At 41.1% G+C, this 20,393-nt stretch overlaps 2 protein-coding genes across 5 annotated transcripts; both read left to right on the top strand.

Moving 5' to 3' along the window:
- The first annotated feature begins 5,678 nt into the window (after nucleotides 1-5,678).
- LOC111974535 (uncharacterized protein C7orf57 homolog) lies at nucleotides 5,679-14,970 on the top strand. Of its 4 annotated transcripts, none has more exons than XM_024002303.2 (9): nucleotides 5,679-5,814; nucleotides 6,027-6,079; nucleotides 6,334-6,510; nucleotides 7,277-7,385; nucleotides 7,964-8,060; nucleotides 8,643-8,722; nucleotides 11,074-11,112; nucleotides 13,984-14,084; nucleotides 14,466-14,970. In XM_024002303.2, exons 2-9 carry the CDS (start codon nucleotides 6,043-6,045, stop codon nucleotides 14,477-14,479), a joined length of 654 nt encoding a protein of 217 aa, XP_023858071.1. In that variant the 5' UTR covers nucleotides 5,679-5,814; nucleotides 6,027-6,042; the 3' UTR covers nucleotides 14,480-14,970. The 4 variants fall into 4 exon arrangements, with proteins under 4 accessions (XP_023858071.1, XP_023858090.1, XP_023858064.1 ...); XM_024002296.2 differs by having other exon boundaries at nucleotides 5,701-5,814; nucleotides 6,334-6,519; XM_024002322.2 differs by lacking the exon at nucleotides 11,074-11,112.
- Nucleotides 14,971-15,828: 858 nt separating this feature from the next.
- LOC111974528 (uridine phosphorylase 2) lies at nucleotides 15,829-18,846 on the top strand. Its single transcript, XM_024002284.2, has 8 exons — nucleotides 15,829-15,919; nucleotides 16,040-16,114; nucleotides 16,224-16,359; nucleotides 16,462-16,620; nucleotides 17,320-17,434; nucleotides 17,544-17,753; nucleotides 17,929-18,075; nucleotides 18,238-18,846. The coding sequence occupies exons 2-8, from the start codon at nucleotides 16,056-16,058 to the stop codon at nucleotides 18,378-18,380; spliced, it is 969 nt and encodes a 322-aa protein (XP_023858052.1). The 5' UTR covers nucleotides 15,829-15,919; nucleotides 16,040-16,055; the 3' UTR covers nucleotides 18,381-18,846.
- Nucleotides 18,847-20,393: the final 1,547 nt, after the last annotated feature.

A 20,393-nucleotide genomic window follows, 5' to 3' on the forward strand; every position in this document is an offset into this window, starting at 1 on the left:
TCAAAGGTATTAGTGATCCGTTTGAGGGTTTTCCTACAAGACTTGTCTTCATAATTAATGTTAAAATCTCCCATTAAGATGACCTCTTTCCCAAAATCACATTCCCTAAGCATGTTATTAAATTGATCAAAAAACACACTTTTGGTGGAAGGTGGTCTATTCATTCCAATAAGGGTAAAATACATTTGAAGAGACAGTGTAACGTTCAGGCCAATACATTCTGGTCCATTATCACATGACCACTCAATTTGTTTACATCGGATATGTTCTTTAATGTAAATCATCAGACCCCCTCCACTTCCTTCAGTCCTGTCTCTCCTGAAAACATTGTAGCCAGGCACAATCAAAGCAGCATATGGAGAGTTTTTATGGAGCCATGTCTCTGAAAGGCAGAGGAAGTCAAGGTTGGAGTCTGTGAGAAGATGTTGAACTTGATCACTTTTTGAAATGACACTACGAATGTTCAAGTGTCCCCCTAGTAGTCCATTGGGCTTAGCTTGTGGATCCCAGATGACTCGAGAGGGATTGACACATTGAAAAAAGTTTTTCTGTGTTATCTGACAGTGTTTTTATTTCATTTTGATTAGAGGCAGTTCGATAGTGCAATTAACTATCCKTCCCGCTTGCACTGGATGCAGGGAACTAATTAAAACAACTTGCGTACCAGAAGCAGAGTCAGGGATCGCATATAGTGACTTGGATATGTTTGAAGAGTCAAATTCCCTCCTGAATCCGGGTGAGTCGAGAGAAACCATGGGACCATAGCACTCACCCACTTCCGCAGCGGCGACGATCAGTGGACGAGGCCATCCACTGCTTTCCACTCTGGTGAGTGTCGCTGGCTCGGTGATGTTAGGCCCAGGGTTGAGGCTGGCTCGGTGATGTTAGGCCCAGGATTGAGTTGCACATCCCAGGAGGAGAGGAGTGAACAGGTAGTTTAACAGTTTCCGATAAATGTTGGACTTGTGTATGTTACGCCTATGCGGTTCAGTGGAGTAGGGAGCGAGGTAGACTTGGCCATTATTCAGAACATTATGGTATGCTGTGTACTGTCCGCTCCCGTGGAACGGTGAACCAATGTGTTTGGTGTTGATATTCTCCGGCAGTAGATTGATTGTGTCATCCCAGCAAGGACGCACTGAGATTATCAGAAGAGCAGCTACATAACTGATAATCATGGCAATGTACTGGAGATAAAACACATAATTGCACTTTAAATCTTTGCATGAGTTACTTAGCTGGGGTCGGCGTACACCTGATGTTTTAGATGAAATAACAGCATCTGTATGAGAASCGGCAGCTGCCGCACCACCCTCCCTTCCGTCTGACATTGTTTTTTTGAGCACAGCCTGATGTTACGAGGTACGATCACGAATATCCTACCAACGGGGCATCAAAAACTGTAATATCTTATGTTTCACCGAATCGTGGCTGAATGACGACATGGAAAACATTCAGCAGGATATACGCTGCACCGGCTAGATAGAACAGCACACTCCGATAAGACGAGGGGGGGGGCGATCTGTGTATATTTGTAAACAACAGCTGGTGCACGAAATCAAAGGAAGTCTCTTGATTTGGCTCGCCTGAAGTAGAGTATCTCATGATAAGCTGCTGACCACACTATTTGCCAAGAGAGTTTTCATTTWWAAAAATTGCGCCTGTTTATTTACCACCACAGACGGATGCTGMRACTAAGACCGCACTGAGTCAGCTGTATAAGGAAATAAGCAAACAGGAAACCGCACATCAGTCACTGGCTTTATCAATAAGTGCATCGAGGACGTTGTCCCCACAGTGACTGTACATACATACCCCAACCAGAAGCCATGGATTACAGGCAACATTCACACTGAACACTGAATTAAAGGGTAGAGCTACCGCTTTCAAGATGCAGGACTCTAACCCGGAAGCTTATAAGAAATCCTGCTATGCCCTCCYARGAACCATCAAACAGGCAAAGCCCCAATACAGGACTAAGATTGAATCGTACTACACCGGCTCCGACACTCGTCGGATGTGACAGGGCCTGCAAACTATTACAGACTACAAAGTGACACGAGCCTACCAGAGCCTACCAGACGAGCTAAATCACTTCTCTGCTCGCTTCGAGGCAAGCAACACTGAGGCATGCATGAGAGCAACAGCTGTTCCAGACAACTGTGTGATTACGCTCTCCGTAGCCGACGTGAGTAAGACCTTCAAACAGGTCAACATTCACAAGACCGCTGGGCAGGACAGATTACCAGGACGTGTGCTCCGAGCATGTGCTGACCAACTGGCAGGTGTCTTCACTGACATTTTCAACATGTCCCTGACTGAGTCTTTATACCAACAAGCAGAACACCATAGTCCCTGTGCCCAAGAGCACWAAGGTAACCTGCCTAGATGACTACAGACCCYTAGCATTCACGTCTGTAGCCATGAAGTGCTTTGAAAGGCTGGTAATGGCCCACATTAACACCATTATCCCAGAAACCCTAGACCTACTCCAATTTGCATACCGCCCAAACAGATCCACAGATGATGCAATCTCTATTGCACTCCACACTGCCCTTTCCCACCTGAACAAAAGGAACACCTACGTGAGAATGCTATTCATTGACTACAGCTCAGCYTTCAACACCATAGTGCCCTCAAAGCTCATCACTAAGCTAAGGATCCTGGGACTAAACACCTCCCTCTGCAACTGGATCCTGGACTTCCTGATGGGCCGCCCCCAGGTGGTGAGGGTAGGTACCAGCACATCTGCCACACTGATCCTCAACACAGGGGTGCGTGCTCAGTCCCCTCCTGTACTCCCTGTTCACCCATGACTGCATGGCCAGGCACGACTCCAACATCATAATTAAGTTTGCAGACGACACAACAGTGGTAGGCCTGATCACCGACAACGATGAGACAGCCTATAGGGAGGAGGTCAGAGACCTGGCCGGGTGGTGCCAGAATAACAACCTATCCCTCAACGTAACCAAGACTAAAGAGATGATTGTGGACTACAGGAAAAGGAGGACTGAGTGCGCCCCCATTCTCATCGACGGGGCTGTAGTGGAGRAGGTTGAGAGCTTCAAGTTCCTTGGTGTCCACATCACCAACAAACTAGAATGGTCCAAACACACAAAGACAGTCGTGAAAAGGGCATGACAAAACCTTTTCCCCCTCAGGAGACTGAAAAGATTTGGCATGGGTCCTCAGATCGTCAAAAGGTTCTGTAGCTGTAACATCGAGAGAATCCTGACTGGTTGTATCACTGCTTGGTACGGCAACTGCTCGGCCTCCGACCGAAAGGCACTACAGAGGGTAGTGCGTACGGCCCAGTACATCACTTGGGCTAAGCTGCCTGCCATCCAGGACCTCTACACCAGGCAGTGTCAGAGGAAGGCCCTAAAAATCGTCAAAGACCCCAGCCACCCCAGTCATAGACTGTTCTCTTTGCTACCGCAAGCCAAGCAGTACCAAGTCAAGGACCAAAAGGCTCCTCAACAGCTTTTACTCCCAAGCCATAAGATTCCTGAACAGGTAATCAAATGGCCACCCGGATTATTTGCATCATGTGTGTGTCGTCCCCAACCCCCTCTCCTACTCCGCCAACCACTCTTTTACGCTGCTGCTACTCTCTGTTTATCATCTATGCATAGTCACTTTAACTATACCTACATGTACATATTACCCCAATTAGCCAGACTAACCGGTGCCCTGGCACATTGACTCTGTATCGGTACCACCTGTATATAGCCTCGCTACTGCTATTTTCACTGTCATTTTACGTTTATTTTTATTTTTCTTTCTTTACTTATCTATTGCTTACCTAATACCTATTTTTTACTTAAAAATTGCACTGTTGGTTAGGGCTTGTAAGTAAGCATTTCACCTGTTGTATTCGGCGCAAGTGACGAATAAACTTTGATTTGATTTGATTTGAAGTGGATGAAACTGTAGGGGAAATTGCGCAGCACTAGTCTGAGTACCAGTCTCTCTCTTTAGCTAACATTCCACTTGCCTCTCCTTGTCAATGCCAAAAAGACTGGCCTTTCAGCAATCGAAACATTCAATATGTGCTGGATTTACGGCAGAGTTGCTCATTGGTTGTTGGAAATAACTTTCATTTTTTCCATGACAACATGTGGAGCATTCGAAAAATATAATGAAAATGTATAACATAGTCAAAAACAAACATTTAGCTGTTAGCTTGGCAAGGTGTATTTTGAGGCTTAAAATCAAGCAACTTTTTACAAACTGGTTTCATCTAGACAAACAAAAAACGGATGCTGAGCAACCYGATACCAACATGTTCTGTGGAGAAAAAAAGTGATTGAGTTCCAATATTTGCATAATCGTTGTGATTGGAGGATAGCTGTGAGGGTGATTGAGTCAGGTTTAAATTCTCTGTTCTCTTCGAGCACATTAATGATATGATGTTCATATTTGAAGATGTCAGAAAGGCCAGTCTGTTTGGCACATGACATGGAGTACACGGAATGGATTAGCTAAAGAGACTGGTACTCAGACTAGCGCAGCACAGCTTCCAGAAAAACTGTTGCTTTCAAACTAGGGATTTCGTGGTTAATTGGGGTAAAACAGTAATTCTGCTCAGAGATTATGCATGTATGAACTACACATTGACACATCCAGCCCAAAGCGGGATGTTTAGAATACACTTAGTAGTCGCCAAAGTTCTGGAGCAGGTCTGTAATTAAATCTGATGTCAACCAGATGTCATCAAACAGACACCAACTCACATCAACAAAACGCTCCAATCCATTAATATGGAACAATATCACAACAAACCTTCTCTCTCTACACACACACACACACACACACACACACACACACACACACACACACACACACACACACACACACACACACACACACACACACACACACGTGATTGACTATAGGATATACATAAGGTTATCCTTGAAAGCTGAGGACCCAATGCAAAGTGCACATTGGATTCATGTGATACAGATCGCCTAAATGTATCTCATTATAATGACTTAGTATCTCCTTATTATGACTTAGTATCTCATAATTATGACTCACATATCTCATAATAATGACTTACTATCTCATAGTTATGACTATCTAGCTCATAATGATTAATTACTATCTCATAATAATGACTTACTATCTCACAAATATGACTTGCATATCTCATAAAAAGGACTTACATATCTCATAATTAGGACATACTATCTCATAATAATGACTTACTATCTTATAACCTGTAGTCAGATTTTCATTTTTTGGTGGCAGGAACGAGCTTCCATAGAGATGGGAGGAAAGATGTTGTTTTCATTTTCTGCATTGCAAGCCCATTCATGGAAAATTTGCCTAATGTTTTAAGACTAGGCATAATAGAGGTCTAATTACAAGGTATTCAAATAATAAAGCAGAAGATAAAATATTGTTATTATTTTTAAATATATATATTTTGAACATATTTTTTTAACTATACTGTGGGTTATGGATAGGCTACAATAAGTAGCAAATAAAGGGTTTGGTGGATTATTCATAATTTAAATATCTTTATTTTTATTTAATAAACAGTCAAAAACTAAATATAGATATCATCTCTGATTCAAATGAATTTCACATAATTTCTGTTTTTAAACCCATTACCGAAAAAGGTTATTGAACACATCCCTAAAAAAGTAATGCTCCAGCCCTGTTTCCATGGTAACAAAACTCTCGGCACAGTCAGACGTTTGTTTTGTCACTCCCTGCAAGTTAGCTCGAAATCCATACTCGGGTTTTCTCCGCACTATTTTTGCTGGTGTCCAGATTTGCAACCGCAGTATAGCTGGAAATGTAAGTAATGTTTTGGAATGATGCTTCAACATCACATTAACTTACTAGCTACCTACACTACACTTACATCCATGTACTAAAACGAACATGTATAGCTAGTTGCTAACGCTAGCTGGCAACGCCTTATTGCTAAGCTAACGTCCTTACCGAGCTAGCAATTTGACCAGCAGTGTACGCTAGGATGACAATGTACTGCGTTCTTTTTTCAACAGAAAGACAACAGTAGATATGAACACTGACACAGATCGCCGACAAAACGACCATGGCAAGTACAATTGGTCTTCAAATGTGCAAAGCTGACTAGCTAGCTAACGTAGCTAACCGCCGTTAGCTGTGAAGGCCTAGCTAATATCTCTGAATATTACTCTTGGCTAGCTAGCTAACGTTACACCTCTAATTCTAACAAGAATCTAAGATGTAACGTTACCAGGTGAAGGTGCTAGCTAGTTGAAGTAGCTAACGAACTAGCTACAACTTGAAGCAAAGCCTTTATAATTGTGTGTGTTTTTTTTATTTTAGGCGTTGGCAATGGTGATGGTGATGATGATTCAACAAAAGCTGCCCCGACCTCGCAGATTCCTGGGATGTCTGACGATGCTAACAATGGTCCTGAGGAGAGGACTAAAGGACGCCGTACGGGAGTCAATGAGTCCGATTCTGCTTATACTAAACTGGCTAAACAAGGAGGACAGAGGGGTAAAAACGGTATTCTGTTTGACCTAGAAATAACAAAGATTATTATCTCCCCTTTCATCTGTGGAAATGAAGTAAGTTATAGCTAGCTATCTGTCTAGCTCATAGACTGAAAAAAAGTGCAGCTAGGTAAAATGACACACCCATCCAGTTTGGAAGGATGGCCTAGCGAGACACTTTAAAAACATTTTTTTATCGTTAACTAGCAAATAGCTAGTATTCTAAACTGGGTGGTTCGAGCCCTGAATTCTGATTGGCTGACAGCCGTGGTATATCAGACAGTATACCACGGGTATGACAAAACATATTTATTTTTACTGCTATAAATACGTTGGTAAGCAGTTTATAATAACAATAAGGCAACTCGGGGGTTTGTGGTATATGGTCAATATACCACGGCTAAGGGCTGTATGCAGAGTCCCTAAGGTATGCAATGACTGACATGACAAGAGGAAAACTGATGATGCGCTACCCAATTTCAAAATGACGGCTTGTGCATTCTACTATTACAACTTTAAAGAGTAAGTTGCCGGACTGATTTCCTTTAATGACATGACAAGAGGAAAACTGATGATGCGCTACCCAATTTCAAAATGACGGCTTGTGCATTCTACTATTACAACTTTAAAGAGTAAGTTGCCGGACTGATTTCCTTTAAAAAGGCCCCCCCCCCCCCCCCCCCTTTGCTGATCCCTGGGGCACACCCCACAGTTTGGGAACCACTGTAGTGTACAACATTGATAACCAAGTTCTTTTCATTCATTTACAGGTTTATTGTGGCACGAGGAGACCAATTTGGACACCAAACCTAATTCTGCGTCATCTTACAAAGCTCCAAATTGGTTCTCTGGATCTCCAAAAGCTCAAGAGCAAGCAAGGTAAAGCCAAAAAGGCAAATTAAGATGAGAATAATGACGGTTACTCTGGATTAAAAAAGAATATATTTGTGAAGTTAGTTTGTTAGTAATTTATGGCTACTTAGCCAGGCCAAGATGGATTGTGTGCATTGATCATCCAAATTTCATATTTGTTTGAGGTTATATGGTTGATGTACCCTATTGTAAAACAGGGGTGTGTTCAGTTTGTTAAACGTTTTGCTACATTGCGTGGCGGTTTGTACTGAATGACACGTTTCCGCCAAACAGTGCGCACCGTTCTTCAACAGCATTTGTATGTTTGCTCCCGTTTGGTGGGTGTGGTGGGGTGTGGGCTGATCAATATGGGCGTGGTTACCATTTGATATCGCAAAACTCATGCAGAGCACTGTATGCACATTCACCCTCTGGGCCACTGTTATCAAAACATCCTTCAACTAGTCCTTCAGAACATCCGCCGCCTCTGACGCATCAAACATTGCACACTATTGAGTCCTGCTGATTGCAGCCCAGTTATACAGGCTAAGGCTATTATTAGTATAATGGGTTATTTGACATTTGTAAATTTGTCTTTCTTCCAGCCCAACTGAGAGCTTTCAAAACTACATGTCAACTAATGCTCCCTTTGGGAGTGATAATAAGTCAACTTGGGAAAGGGACTTTGATGACAAAGAGAAGGTGAATGGAGAAATCCTTGCAATTTCACTTCTGATGATGCGCTACCCAGCAAATGTAACAATATTTCCCCATTCATATCATATTGGGCTACTATAAATTGWGTTAATAGTTAATTCTGAAGTCTTCGAAGTCCAGTATGCAGACAGACCTGTTTAGATTATTTTGGACATTGACTTCCCTTTTGACAGCATTATATCACCTGCCTAGTATCATGAAAAGCTACATGTTTTTGACTCAGTACAAATATTAGCTAACAATGGATAGAGTTCTCAGACATGACACCTACCGTATCTAGTGAACTTATAACCAACCACTATACCACCATCTTTGGCTATGTCCCCATTTGTTGCTGAAATGTATTTGATTAGCATCAAATTGTCACTAGCGTTTATCATATTTGAATTATTCTATATTTATCAGATTCCTCTCTTGCAGTTGCAGTGATAGAGAATAAAATGACCTAGTATGTCCAATAGAAGCTGATGTTGCCAACTGAAATAGGGGGTTTCACCTCGTGTTCAACCCTGATGTGATTCCAGATGATAAATGACTATTCAAGACACTTTTTGTTTTTGCTGTCAGATCTCTCCCAACAGCCAGATGGAGAACTTGTCCTTAGCATCAGGAAAGAATGAAGATGCAGCAGGCAATTTCAAGAAAACGTGAGTGACCCCATTGAAATATTTACACCATATATCCACAAGATGGCAATGTTATACTTTTTCATTCACAGCACAGCAGAGTGCAGCTCCAGACAGCTTGGGTACCTTTACAAGATGTAACTCTTTGTTATAGGCTCAAAGATTCAGTCATATATATATATTGTACAAAAATATATACTGTACAAAAATATAAACGCTACAATTTAAACGGTTTTAATGAGTTACAGTTCATATAAGGAAATCAGTCAATTGAAATAAATAAATTAGGCCCTAATCTATGGATTTCACATGACTGGGCACGGGTGCAACCATGGGTGGGCCTAAGCGGGCATGGGCCTACCCACTGTGGAGCCATTCTCAGCCAATCAGAATGAGTTTTTCCCCACAAAAGGGCTTTATTACAGACAGAAATGCTCCTCAGTTTCATCAGCTGTCTGGGTGGCTGGTCTCAGATGATCCCGCAGTGGAAGAGATGTGGAGGTCCTGGGCTGGCGTGGTTACACGTGGTCTGTAGTTGTGAGGCCGGTTGGACGTACTGCCAAATTCTCTAAAATGACTTTGGAGGTGGCTTATGGTAGAGAAATTAACATTAAATTCTCTGGCAACAGCTCTGGTGGACATTCCTGCAGTCAATTGCACGCTCCTTCAAAACTTGAGATGTGTGGCATTGTGTTGTTATGACAAAACTGCACATTTTAGAGTGGCCTTTTATTGTTCCCAGTACAAGGTGCACCTGTGTAATGATTATGCTGTTTAATCAGCTTCTTGATATGCCACACCTGTCAGGTGGATGGATTATTTTGGCAAAAAAGAAATGTTCACAAACAGGGATGGTCTGCAAATTTGTCAACAACATTTGAGAGAGAACAGCTTTTTGTGTGTATGGAAAATGTATGTGATCTTTTATTTCAGCTCATGAAACATGGGACCAACACTATACATGTTGCGTTTATATTTTTGTTCAGTGTATTTACATTCAAATAGTTCATGTCAAATAGAAATAGAGGTCAAACACACATGACTTCAGTATGTAATTCCTATTGATTGTTAATGATATGGGATTCTTTGTACTGTAAGAATACAAATAATTATAAAGTACTGTTTTGTAATGTGAAAAAAAACAACTGGTAACATCATTTCTGTGTTCATTCAAAAACAAAATGTGACAAAGTGTTTGAAGTAATATGGGAAAAATATATAATTTGTTGCCGCTTACCGGTTTTGATAGAACAGAGGCCAGCTCTTAGGCCTATACAGGATGAACATAGTTTGTTTCTAACTTTAAAAATMTAAGTCTCGTCTAAGCTGCATATCGCCACAAAATAGTGTACTCAATTACTGCACACATTATGATAGAACTATGATTAGTTTTTCGTACATAAAATGGCCTTAAATATACAAATACTAAATCCATTTTTTTTTTTATTGATATGGAAACACTGTGTGACAACGGTAACTACAAAAATCATAAATGTTGGTTTCTAATATAAATTAGGTATTTGAATTATAATTATTGTTTTTATTCATTCACACTCTCTGAAATTGTTATCTTGAAAAAATAATTCACGCCATATTTTTACTAATGATATTGTACATTTATTAAAGCAGTATTGTACTGTATTATCCATGCGTATATAAAAACATTGTTTGGCCATATTTTATCTTTACAAAAAATGTGTTAAAATCATATGACTCATGCCAAAATTACTTAAAAATGACAGAAAATGCAATTTTCACTGTCTTTTGCCTATGACTTCCAGGGCCCTCCCTCTTGTTTACATTTGGCAACAAATGCATTTGATCCGTRTCATAAGAACAAATACWTGGAAAATTTGATTMAATGTTTATCACCCGAGATTGAGTTTCCATTTTTTTTATTGAAGGAGATGTGTACACAGTTTTATGAGAACAATTTGTGGGGCATTTCAGTAGCAGCTAGCTATTTCTGCCTTRGCGGCTAGTTCAAACTRTGAAATTTCCGACTTGCTAACTAGTTGTAGTTCTACAAGTGCTGCGTTCAACCAGTTAGCAAGTCAGAAATTTCAGAGTTTCCTTATTCCCACTAGCATGTGATCTGGAGAGGAGTTGCATGTCATGTGACTTCACCAAAGGACATCATTGGCTAGTGTAAGGCCCCCCCCCCCCCCCTTTTTTTGTTAAGTTCAATGGTGTTTGTATTTCTTCATTCATGGAAGCAAGTGGATGAAGAGAAATGGTATGTTGCCACATGGCAACATTTTATGCATTAAATGTGAAACGTAGATTGCAATGTGAAAAGTAGGGTCATTTACCAAGCGCAACAGTTTATGAGTGTTAATTAAATCTACACTCTTGGTGTATTTGTGTTTCAGCCCAGCAGCCCCGCTACCAATTGATGGGGCTGAAGAAATGTAACTATTTTAACATTTACAGACCGCTTTGGTTGCAATTCAATGGTATCATCAATATAGTTTTAAAAATGTTTGAAGCCATATATTGTTAACAAAGGCATTTGTTTAAAAACAATGGATTAAAACAACATTCAATTTTGAGTTATGAAGGGACCGTTTTACTCACAAGCTCACGAGGCAAGTTATGCTATACAATTTTCTTTTGACATTATTCAAGAATCGATAGGTATTGGCCTCATATCATTCATTTTGGTGACCAAAATAGGGCGCAAATATCCCAGATTGCACCTTTGTCTCTCCAGAAGCTTGCAGATTCAATGTGCTGACAATATTTGTTGTGGTAGTCTTGAACCTGGCCTCCCTAGTTCTCATGCAATATAGCGCTGCCCAAAACTCCTGCCCCATACTTTTTTTAGAATGGATAAGGCCGATGTGATGTGGCCAAGGAATAGAGTTAGTTAAAGGGCTCGTCTTTCTATTTGTCCCATTATGGCGTCTGTAACAGCACGGGCAGCGCCATTGAGGCCATCTCCATTTTGAAGTAGTCAGTTCTTCTTTTGTGTTTGAAAAAAGCACAAAGCTAATAATGGTGATTTACCACCACCTGCATTGCTGGCGACCTGAACCAAATCTTCTCATTGATCTATTGTGGCACCAGATGGCGATGACATTTACAAACCATAGTTAAACCAACTTGAAGAAGTAGACAATAGTGATGCATGGGTCAGCTGTTTGTTCACCCGGACCCACCTGCAATTCCTAATAACCCATCCGCAACCGCCCGACTATATGTGTTAAAGTGAAAATCTGGGACCCTAACCCGCAAATAGGCTGATAGAAAATGTGATGTACAGTCAGTGARGACGGAACAATTTTTTTGACGGGGTGCCGGATTTCTTTTTTTCAGCCTATTTTTGATATGTTTCTGCTTTTCAACTTGTCTATAATTGGATACATGCAGCMTTTCTTCAGTCATTACTGCCCTAGAAGATTAAATAAACCCTGAAATAATATCATCAATGTGATTTATGACATCAATGTAACAAATCAATGAATTCAATCTAGTTGACGTCGGTTAAGTTCCCCTTTTATCTCTGCTCTCYTGCAGCAGACTTTTAGGAACTGGAAGAAAATGKATAATAAAAAATWTAAAAAAGGATAGGCTTTCCGTGCAAAATTTCCAAATGACATCATTTTGAAATTAAAAGCAGTGAAAACAACCCAACATGTTTCTGATAKGATTTAAGTTTGTCTCGGATGCATATTTTATGTGGTTGGAATACTATSAGRTTTTATGACGCTGATAAAGATGGCACCTTTACAGACGTTCCCTAACCGCGCATTCATTATTTCAAGATGCTGAAAGAAATAAATKAWTTTTCTCTACTCCTGTTCCAGAGTCCAAATGTACATTTGGTGTATCACTTTACAGCAATAAGTGCWAAATTCTGGAGGAGTTTATATTATATTAGGCTAAGTGAGAGCTCATAGACCTACAGTCAGTTTTCAGTTAGGTTACAATTCCATTTAACCCATCTGGCTACAATTCCCTTGAGGTGCCATATTTYAAGTCCCCGTCTTTTGACTCTCGAATTTGTCTAACGCATCACAGTCATCACACACAACGTAGTCGGCACTGCTATCATCCTCTTTTACCACTTCACCAAATCTTTCRCAAACATTGCTTTTCTGGCCCTCCCTTCTCTTTATTTTCAACTCTCCATTTCGCTGCTTTTTTTTTTACTTATTGAATTAAACTCCAACATTGTCCTTTTTGCCTCAGCGGACCGGCGTAAAAAAAAATCTCCCAAGTTCCCAAAAGCGTTTGCCGATTGGCATGTATGTGGCGGGCGTACAGTTAGGCGCTAAAGCTTAGGCTTACCCACTAATGGCAGATAAAAAATAATGTAACAAAAACCTCAATGTAGCCTATAGACATGAATTGCAGAATAAATATATTTCGGGATTTCTAATGCATTGTTTTCTCTTTATTCAACCCGCCACCTACCCGCCCTTCAGGGGACTGCGATTATGAATCACCGCCCTACGGATAAAACAAATGGGACTGCGGGTTATGAGTCACTAGTAGACAATGCTCTAAACATTATCTGATCGCTCCCAGCCCATAGGAATCCCCACCCAGTTAACTACTTCAACATGGTGGAAGATCTTAATGGCAATGTRCATGCAYAAATGGGTCCTCTAACACTATGGGCCAATGCCAGACTTGCCTGTCTGCAAATAATACTGATGAAAGAAAACAGATGTCCTCACAAACCGTTCAGCTCAGTTAGCTATATGAACCAATACATCAACAAACAGATCGCTAGCTTCAAATAGTGTGATGACATGACCTCCCCTGACTTTGTTTTTGCTACCAATGTGGTCTTTACTCTACAATGCAAGTCACAGTGCAAATGTTGTTTTTTACATTTGCCACCTGTCAGTGACCTGTGACATTGACCTGTCAAACATAGGCCTACAGAGATGTCCCTTTTAAGCGTACAGCGTTATGTCAGAGATGGCTACGTCTACACAGTCAATAAATTATTAGAACCATAATGAATAAAAGGACATTTTAAAATGTGAAGATATTGTTGACCCATTTTGTAGYGTACAAAAACATGTATTAGTTCAACTGTATCTGTTAGAGGTAAGTGTTTTCAGGGTCSAAATTCAGTGTTTGCTGTTAGTGTACTCCCCCCTCACCATATCAATCAGCTGACAGATTCTCCCACTTTTTTTATGGTTGTTATGAACCCTCCACTAGCTTTAAATGTTCAAGAGCTCAATGTTTTGTTTTCCGCATTTTATTTAGGCCCCATTTTGTCCCACCACTGTGTTTTAAATGCTTGCCTTTTGGTCTTGCAGATCTCAGAAATCTCAGAATTCGACCCCTGTCAACATGTCTACGCTCTTGAGCTTTGGCTATTTAGAGGACCAGAAAGGGGCACCAAATATGCATTCATCAAGTAAGTAGCTGTTCGTGACAGTGGGTTGATGTTGGAACTTCAAGTTCATTTGAATTCAATTGGCAATTTGGCTCATTGCTCAGAAGCACATGCCCCATAGACTAACTAATAAAATATTGAATGTATATAAAGTCATATAGATTTATTTTACAATAAATCATGTATAGATCTACATAATGTATAGATCTACAGAAAGGACACCGAAGTAGAGTTGCAAAATTTCAATGGATGTTTCTGTTCAGACAAGATGATATGCCTGTTGATAAATCAGTCGGGGAAATCCTGACTTGCATTGTTATCCGTGATCATGGGGTGGGACTGCAAATCAAAATGTGTGGGGGGAAAACACCCACACAAATTAACTTGTGTGTATTCCTGCAGGTTCCAAGGAGTAGAAAGGAGCAAAGGCAGTGACGCACGACTGACTCCTCAATGTTCTCCTCCACAACGTTCCTTCACCAGGTTTTGCCTGTTCACAACCGCTCATAGATCAATTAAAGCAGTTCATTTTGGTTCAAGTCAGAGTTAAGGCCCTCTTGTCATGCTACGTGTTTATGCTTGTCCCAAGAAGTATACACAACTGCAAAACTTGATTCTGTTAGATTGCCCTCACAGACCCGCTCTGTTCTGTGCCTGAAGTTGCTAATGAACTGCATTTTCACTGTAACACTAATAACAGCTAATGTACTAGCCTGAGCTATGCTCTTGTTTGTCTGTTGTAGTTTGGGGATTGATGGTTTACTTTTAAAAGGTGTCTATGGCTTAGAAGGGCTCCTCTAAAAATGCCTGCTGTTTTGAAGTGTTATCTTTTTTTTTTTGTGCCTCGTTATGATTACTATAAAGATTTGTTTGAAAGAAAATAAATGTGTTGTGCATGGAAACATTGGATGTGTTCTCGCTCTCTTTGTGTGCTTAATGAAGCTCAATGAAGCACTCATTACCATTTGAAATGGTATCTAGACATGTGTTAGTTGAAGTGTGATTCGTAGCTAGATTGTTCCAGAAACCTGAGATCTCTATGACTTTACTTACATAATTGTTCTTTCCTCTTTTCCACTGTCGTCATAGTAGAAATTGTGTTCTACCGACGTAATTGACACAGGATACAAAGTGAATATTCAATATCATCGGACATGTTTCTCCCCGTAATGATTAAACAAGTTGCCTAAGTTAAATAAAAGGTTATATTTAAAGATTTTTWAAAATAAAAAAATGACTAGGATATGTGGCATATCTAAAACAACCGGTTAAGGTAATATGTTTTGATGATACACACACACACAGTCAAATATTTGTGCACACTCAATTGGTTTGGAATCTGAACGTCATGAGATGCCCGGGATTCGGTGACAATTACGTAACAGTCTAGCTCGTGTTTGAAAACTTGCCAGGACAGCGATTTTGTTTATGTAACATCATTCATCATGTTTTGAGAATGGTTGAATGCACCTGGCAATCAGAACATTGACTTGGCTTTTTACTATTTCACTAAATTTCAATTGCATGGCCCTTGTACAGTATTTTTCAGTATATATATATATATATACTGTTTCGAGTCATGACTTTGGATCTGGGCCAAGTATTTGGAAAGTTTGTCTGTCAAAGTTAGCGTTTGTTTGAGATCACTTAACGTTTCAGTGGGAGAGACCAGACCAATGACTGGACCAGACAGTCACTACCCTTCCCTCCCCAACCAATCACTCCATAGAGAAGTCACAGGTCAAAGTTATATCAGCCCAAGAGGCAGAGACAGGCAAAGAGTATTTGGGAACTGCTACACAGCACAACAGAGAATATTACCCTTTGAAATCAGAAGAACCTTTCTAGCCTGAAAGGTATGTTTTGCACTTGTGGCTGTAGTAATATTGTGGCTATAAATATTGTGTTTATAATATATTGTGTTATAATTCAATAGTTGATAGTAATTATAAATGTTTTCTTCATATTTCTTTTAGTATACAGTGAACAACTATGTCACCTATTTTACTGAACGGTATAGGGACTGTCAATGACCATTCTGAATATATCGAGTGAGTATATGTATTTTACTTTGAGGTTTTATTATACTACTGGTTATTGTCCTGCACTAAAGAACCTTCTGTTATGCAATTGTCATGTGCTCTCCRATATCAATTACAGACCCGAGGTCCCTTTCAAGATCCCCCAGATCCATGTTAAGAACCCCCACTTGGATACAATGGAAGAGGACATTCTCTATCACTTCAACCTGGGGACCAAGACCCACAACCTACCTGAAATGTTTGGAGACATCAAGGTTTGTGAAAGTTACCCAGACCAAATAGTTGCAATACCTGATTTATGAAAGCTTGTCTCATAGACGGAGGAATACAACGGCCTTTCTATCTCCCCCATGAAGTTTGTGTGCGTCGGCGGCAGTGCCAATCGGATGAAGTCCTTTGCCCAGTTCATTCACCAGGAGCTGGCCTTGCCCGGAAACATGGATGACGTCACCGATATCTGTGAGGGAACCGACCGCTACTCCATGTACAAAGTGGGACCTGTACTTTCTATCAGTGTAAGTATTGCACGATGGATACATCTCCCTCACACAAGATGATGATCTGACTTGACTTTCGATAGCCTGTATAAGACTTTAAAACTTGGAAGTGAAGATTCTTTATGTGGTGACTGACACCTGAAATGGTGTTCTATTATTTTCAGATGTTTGTCCAGTTTGGTGTGTTGCTGTATCTTCTAATAATAATGTATTGGATATATATAGCGCTTTTCCACCTCGATGCTCACCTCTACCAACACCATTGTATGGTACATATCTGGGTGATGCACAGCAGTCATTTTTTGTGCCAGAACGGAATTGAAAGTCTATTCCGCGTTGGTTCAAAGGAATGTTATTGAAATGACGTGGAAACAACGTTGATTGAACCAGTGTGTGCCCAGTGGGAAGAGTGCCTGGCGACCTGAGTTGCTTCCCGCTGCGCAGCTGTATCACGGTGTCGCCGGCAAAAGCTAATGTGGCCAAATGTTTTCCTCCAAGTAAGGTAGCCTTCATGGGAAAATAATTGTTCATTTGGTAACCGTCTGGATGTCACCGTGATACAGTCTACTCGATAGGGAGAGCATGCACGACAAGTCGGTGTTTCACAACACCAGGACGTAGTGTCCTTCGCCACCCCACCTGCCGAGCACTGCTTTCCTGCAGTTCTGTTAACCTTAGTCAGTAAAGATTGTTAACCTCACCCCACTGTTTCTGCAGCATGGTATGGGCATCCCTTCCATCTCCATCATGCTCCATGAGCTCATCAAGCTGCTGCATCATGCCCGCTGCATCGACTTCATCCTCTTTCGCATTGGCACTTCCGGTGGAGTCGGTAAGAGCATACTGTCCCCCTTCCATTCTTCTTTCAAATGTTGATACACATTTAATACATGTTTATCTAGTTGAGTGCCACAGCTCTCTAAATCATATCACCATTACAGGTCTGGCACCAGGAACAGTAGTGGTCACAGACAAGGCGGTGGACTGCTTCTTCCGTGCCCAGTTTGAGCAGGTGGTTCTAGGTAAGGTGATCACAAGGAGCACAGAGCTTGACGTGGGCGTCTCCAAGGAGCTGCTGCAGTGCTCCTCCGAGTTAGAGGACGTGCCCACCATCATCGGCAACACCATGTGCACCAGTGACTTCTATGAAGGTAACCACATCACGTAACTCACCTCTGTACACTCTGCTACACAAAAGCCCTAAGTTAAAGCTACAGTCTGCAAGTTTTGTTGTATTTCTGCCTCTTTAATTTAGGATGTACATTCCCAATGTTGCCTACTAGCCTTCTGGTCTAACCCAGTCTGTTTTCTGTTGTGGTCCACCAGGCCAGGGTCGGCTGGATGGAGCTCTCTGCTCCTTCTCCACTGAGGACAAGCTGGAGTACCTGAGGAAAGCCTATAACACGGGAGTCAGGAATATTGAGATGGAGTCCACCGTCTTCGCAGCCATGTGTCGTGCCTGTGGCATCAAAGGTATTATTCCAAATAAATTACAGTCCCACTGTCTCCAATGCCACTAACTTTGACAGAGAGAACCTGTAATCAAAAAGTTAAAAAAAAAAAAAACTTTTTAACAATGTTTTTTTTTTACATTGTTTTGATATTTCTAACAGATTTCACTTTTTTTCACCACAGCTGCAGTCGTATGCGTGACTTTGTTGAACCGTTTCGATGGGGACCAGATCGCCACCCCTCATGATGTGCTGGTGGAGTACCAACAGAGACCTCAGGTTCTGGTGGCCCACTTCATCAAGAAACGCCTGGGCCTCGTCGTCTAAGCTCCCTCCGATCACCTCTGCTGCCCTTGGAGTGTAAATAGCTACAGTCCCAACTGATATGTGGATATATGTATATAGACAAGTTGATATGTGATCAGATATTATTTAAAAAGCGTTCTAAGAGTACATGAAAATACATTTTGCAGATTTGTTTAAACGAAGCTCAAATGCTCTTATGCAATTGTGTGGTATTTGTGTATATTTGTATGGTATTATATATTGTGTGACTTTGAGTACTTTGACTGTGTAGATGAAATCGTTTTTCTGTGTTACTACTGGATGACATTAAATCCTGTGACTTAAAATGAATCAAATATTTAAACAAAGAAGCACTGTAATTGAATCAAATGACTCATGCAGGAGTTAGGCACTGGTGTAGCTGGGATATATTTAGAAATGGAAATACATCTGACTTCATTGTACCTGACGTTTTAAAATCCTGAATAAATTCATTTCAGGCCTGGCTGATATGGGTCCACATCCTCTTATTCCGCATGGATTAGTAAGAAAGGACTAGCTTCGAAATGGAGATGAGACACTACAGAATTGCGGCCTAGACCAGCCTGCACTGACACGTAGTACAATCAGCATATTGTCACAATATCCATGGATGTTACACAGTCAAATGAGCAAATATATACAGCTAAACATACATGAAAGGTTTGTCATGACAGGCAAGTTTTATCTAAAGTCACAGTGGCATAAAACACAGAAATTCTGTGTTCAATGAAGTATCAGATGTTGATGAATAGCAGAGGGAGGCATATGAGGAAATACTGCAAGGAATAAGTTCAAAGTTGAGACAACATCGTCTGAATTGACAATCACAGAAATAGCCCAAATAAGAAATACTGACAACTCTGGACAAATATCACTTATCTACAGTGGGGAGAACAAGTATTTGATACATTGCCGATTTTGCAGGTTTTCCTACTTACAAAGCATGTAGAGGTCTGTAATTTTTATCATAGGTACACTTCAACTGTGAGAGATGGAATCTAAAAAATAAAAAAAATCCAGAAAATCACATTGTATGATTTTTAATCAATTAATTTGCATTTTATTGCATGACATAAGTATTTGATCACCTACCAACCAGTAAGAATTCCGGCTCTCACAGACCTGTTAGTTTTTCTTTAAGAAGCCCTCCTGTTCTCCACTCATTACCTGTATTAACTGCACCTGTTTGAACTCGTTACCTGTATAAAAGACACCTGTCCACACAATCAATCAAACAGACTCAAACCTCTCCACAATGGCCAAGACCTGAGAGCTGTGTAAGGACATCAGGGCTACAATTGTAGACCTCCACAAGGCTGGGATGGGCTACAGGACAATAGTCAAGCAGCTTGGTGAGAAGGCAACAACTGTTGCCGCAATTATTAGAAAATGGAAGAAGTTCAAGATGACGGTCAATCACCCTCGGTCTGGGGCTCCATGCAAGATCTCACCTCGTGGGGCATCAATGATCATGAGGAAGGTGAGGGATCAGCCCAGAACTACACGGCAGGACCTGGTCAATGACCTGAAGCGAGCTGGGACCACAGTCTCAAAGAAAACCATTAGTAACACACTACGCCGTCATGGATTAAAATCCTGCAGCGCACGCAAGGTCCCGCTGCTCAAGCCAGCGCATGTCCAGGCCCGTCTGAAGTTTGCCAGTGACCATCTGGATGATCCAGAGGAGGAATGGGAGAAGGTCATGTGGTCTGATGAGACAAAAATAGAGCTTTTTGGTCTAAACTCCACTTGCCGTGTTTGGAGGAAGAAGGATGAGTACAACCCAAAAACCATCCCAACCGTGAAGCATGGAGGTGGAAACATCATTCTTTGGGGTAGCTTTTCTGCAAAGGGGACAGGATGACTGCACCGTATTGAGGGGAGGATGGATGGGCCATGTATCGCGGATCTTGGCTAACAACCTCCTTCCCTCAGTAAGAGCATTGAAGATGGGTCGTGCTGGGTCTTCCAGCATGACAACGACCCGAAACACACAGCCAGGGCAACTAAGGA

The sequence above is a fragment of the Salvelinus sp. IW2-2015 genome, linkage group LG2 (genome assembly GCF_002910315.2).
Source record: "Salvelinus sp. IW2-2015 linkage group LG2, ASM291031v2, whole genome shotgun sequence".
Taxonomy (NCBI): domain Eukaryota; kingdom Metazoa; phylum Chordata; class Actinopteri; order Salmoniformes; family Salmonidae; genus Salvelinus; species Salvelinus sp. IW2-2015.

What these genes read in the sequence shown, in the direction of transcription:
- LOC111974535 (XM_024002296.2), top strand. Translation starts at nt 6,043, where the DNA reads ATGAACACTGACACAGATCGCCGACAAAACGACCATG. An exon ending in TCGCCGACAAAACGACCATG is followed by an intron (nt 6,080 to 6,333) that starts GCAAGTACAATT and finishes TTTTTATTTTAG; the next exon opens with GCGTTGGCAATGGTGATGGT. An exon ending in AGGACAGAGGGGTAAAAACG is followed by an intron (nt 6,520 to 7,276) that starts GTATTCTGTTTG and finishes ATTCATTTACAG; the next exon opens with GTTTATTGTGGCACGAGGAG.
- LOC111974528 (XM_024002284.2), top strand. Translation starts at nt 16,056, where the DNA reads ATGTCACCTATTTTACTGAACGGTATAGGGACTGTCAATGACCATTCT. An exon ending in GACCATTCTGAATATATCGA is followed by an intron (nt 16,115 to 16,223) that starts GTGAGTATATGT and finishes TATCAATTACAG; the next exon opens with ACCCGAGGTCCCTTTCAAGA. An exon ending in GACCTGTACTTTCTATCAGT is followed by an intron (nt 16,621 to 17,319) that starts GTAAGTATTGCA and finishes CTGTTTCTGCAG; the next exon opens with CATGGTATGGGCATCCCTTC.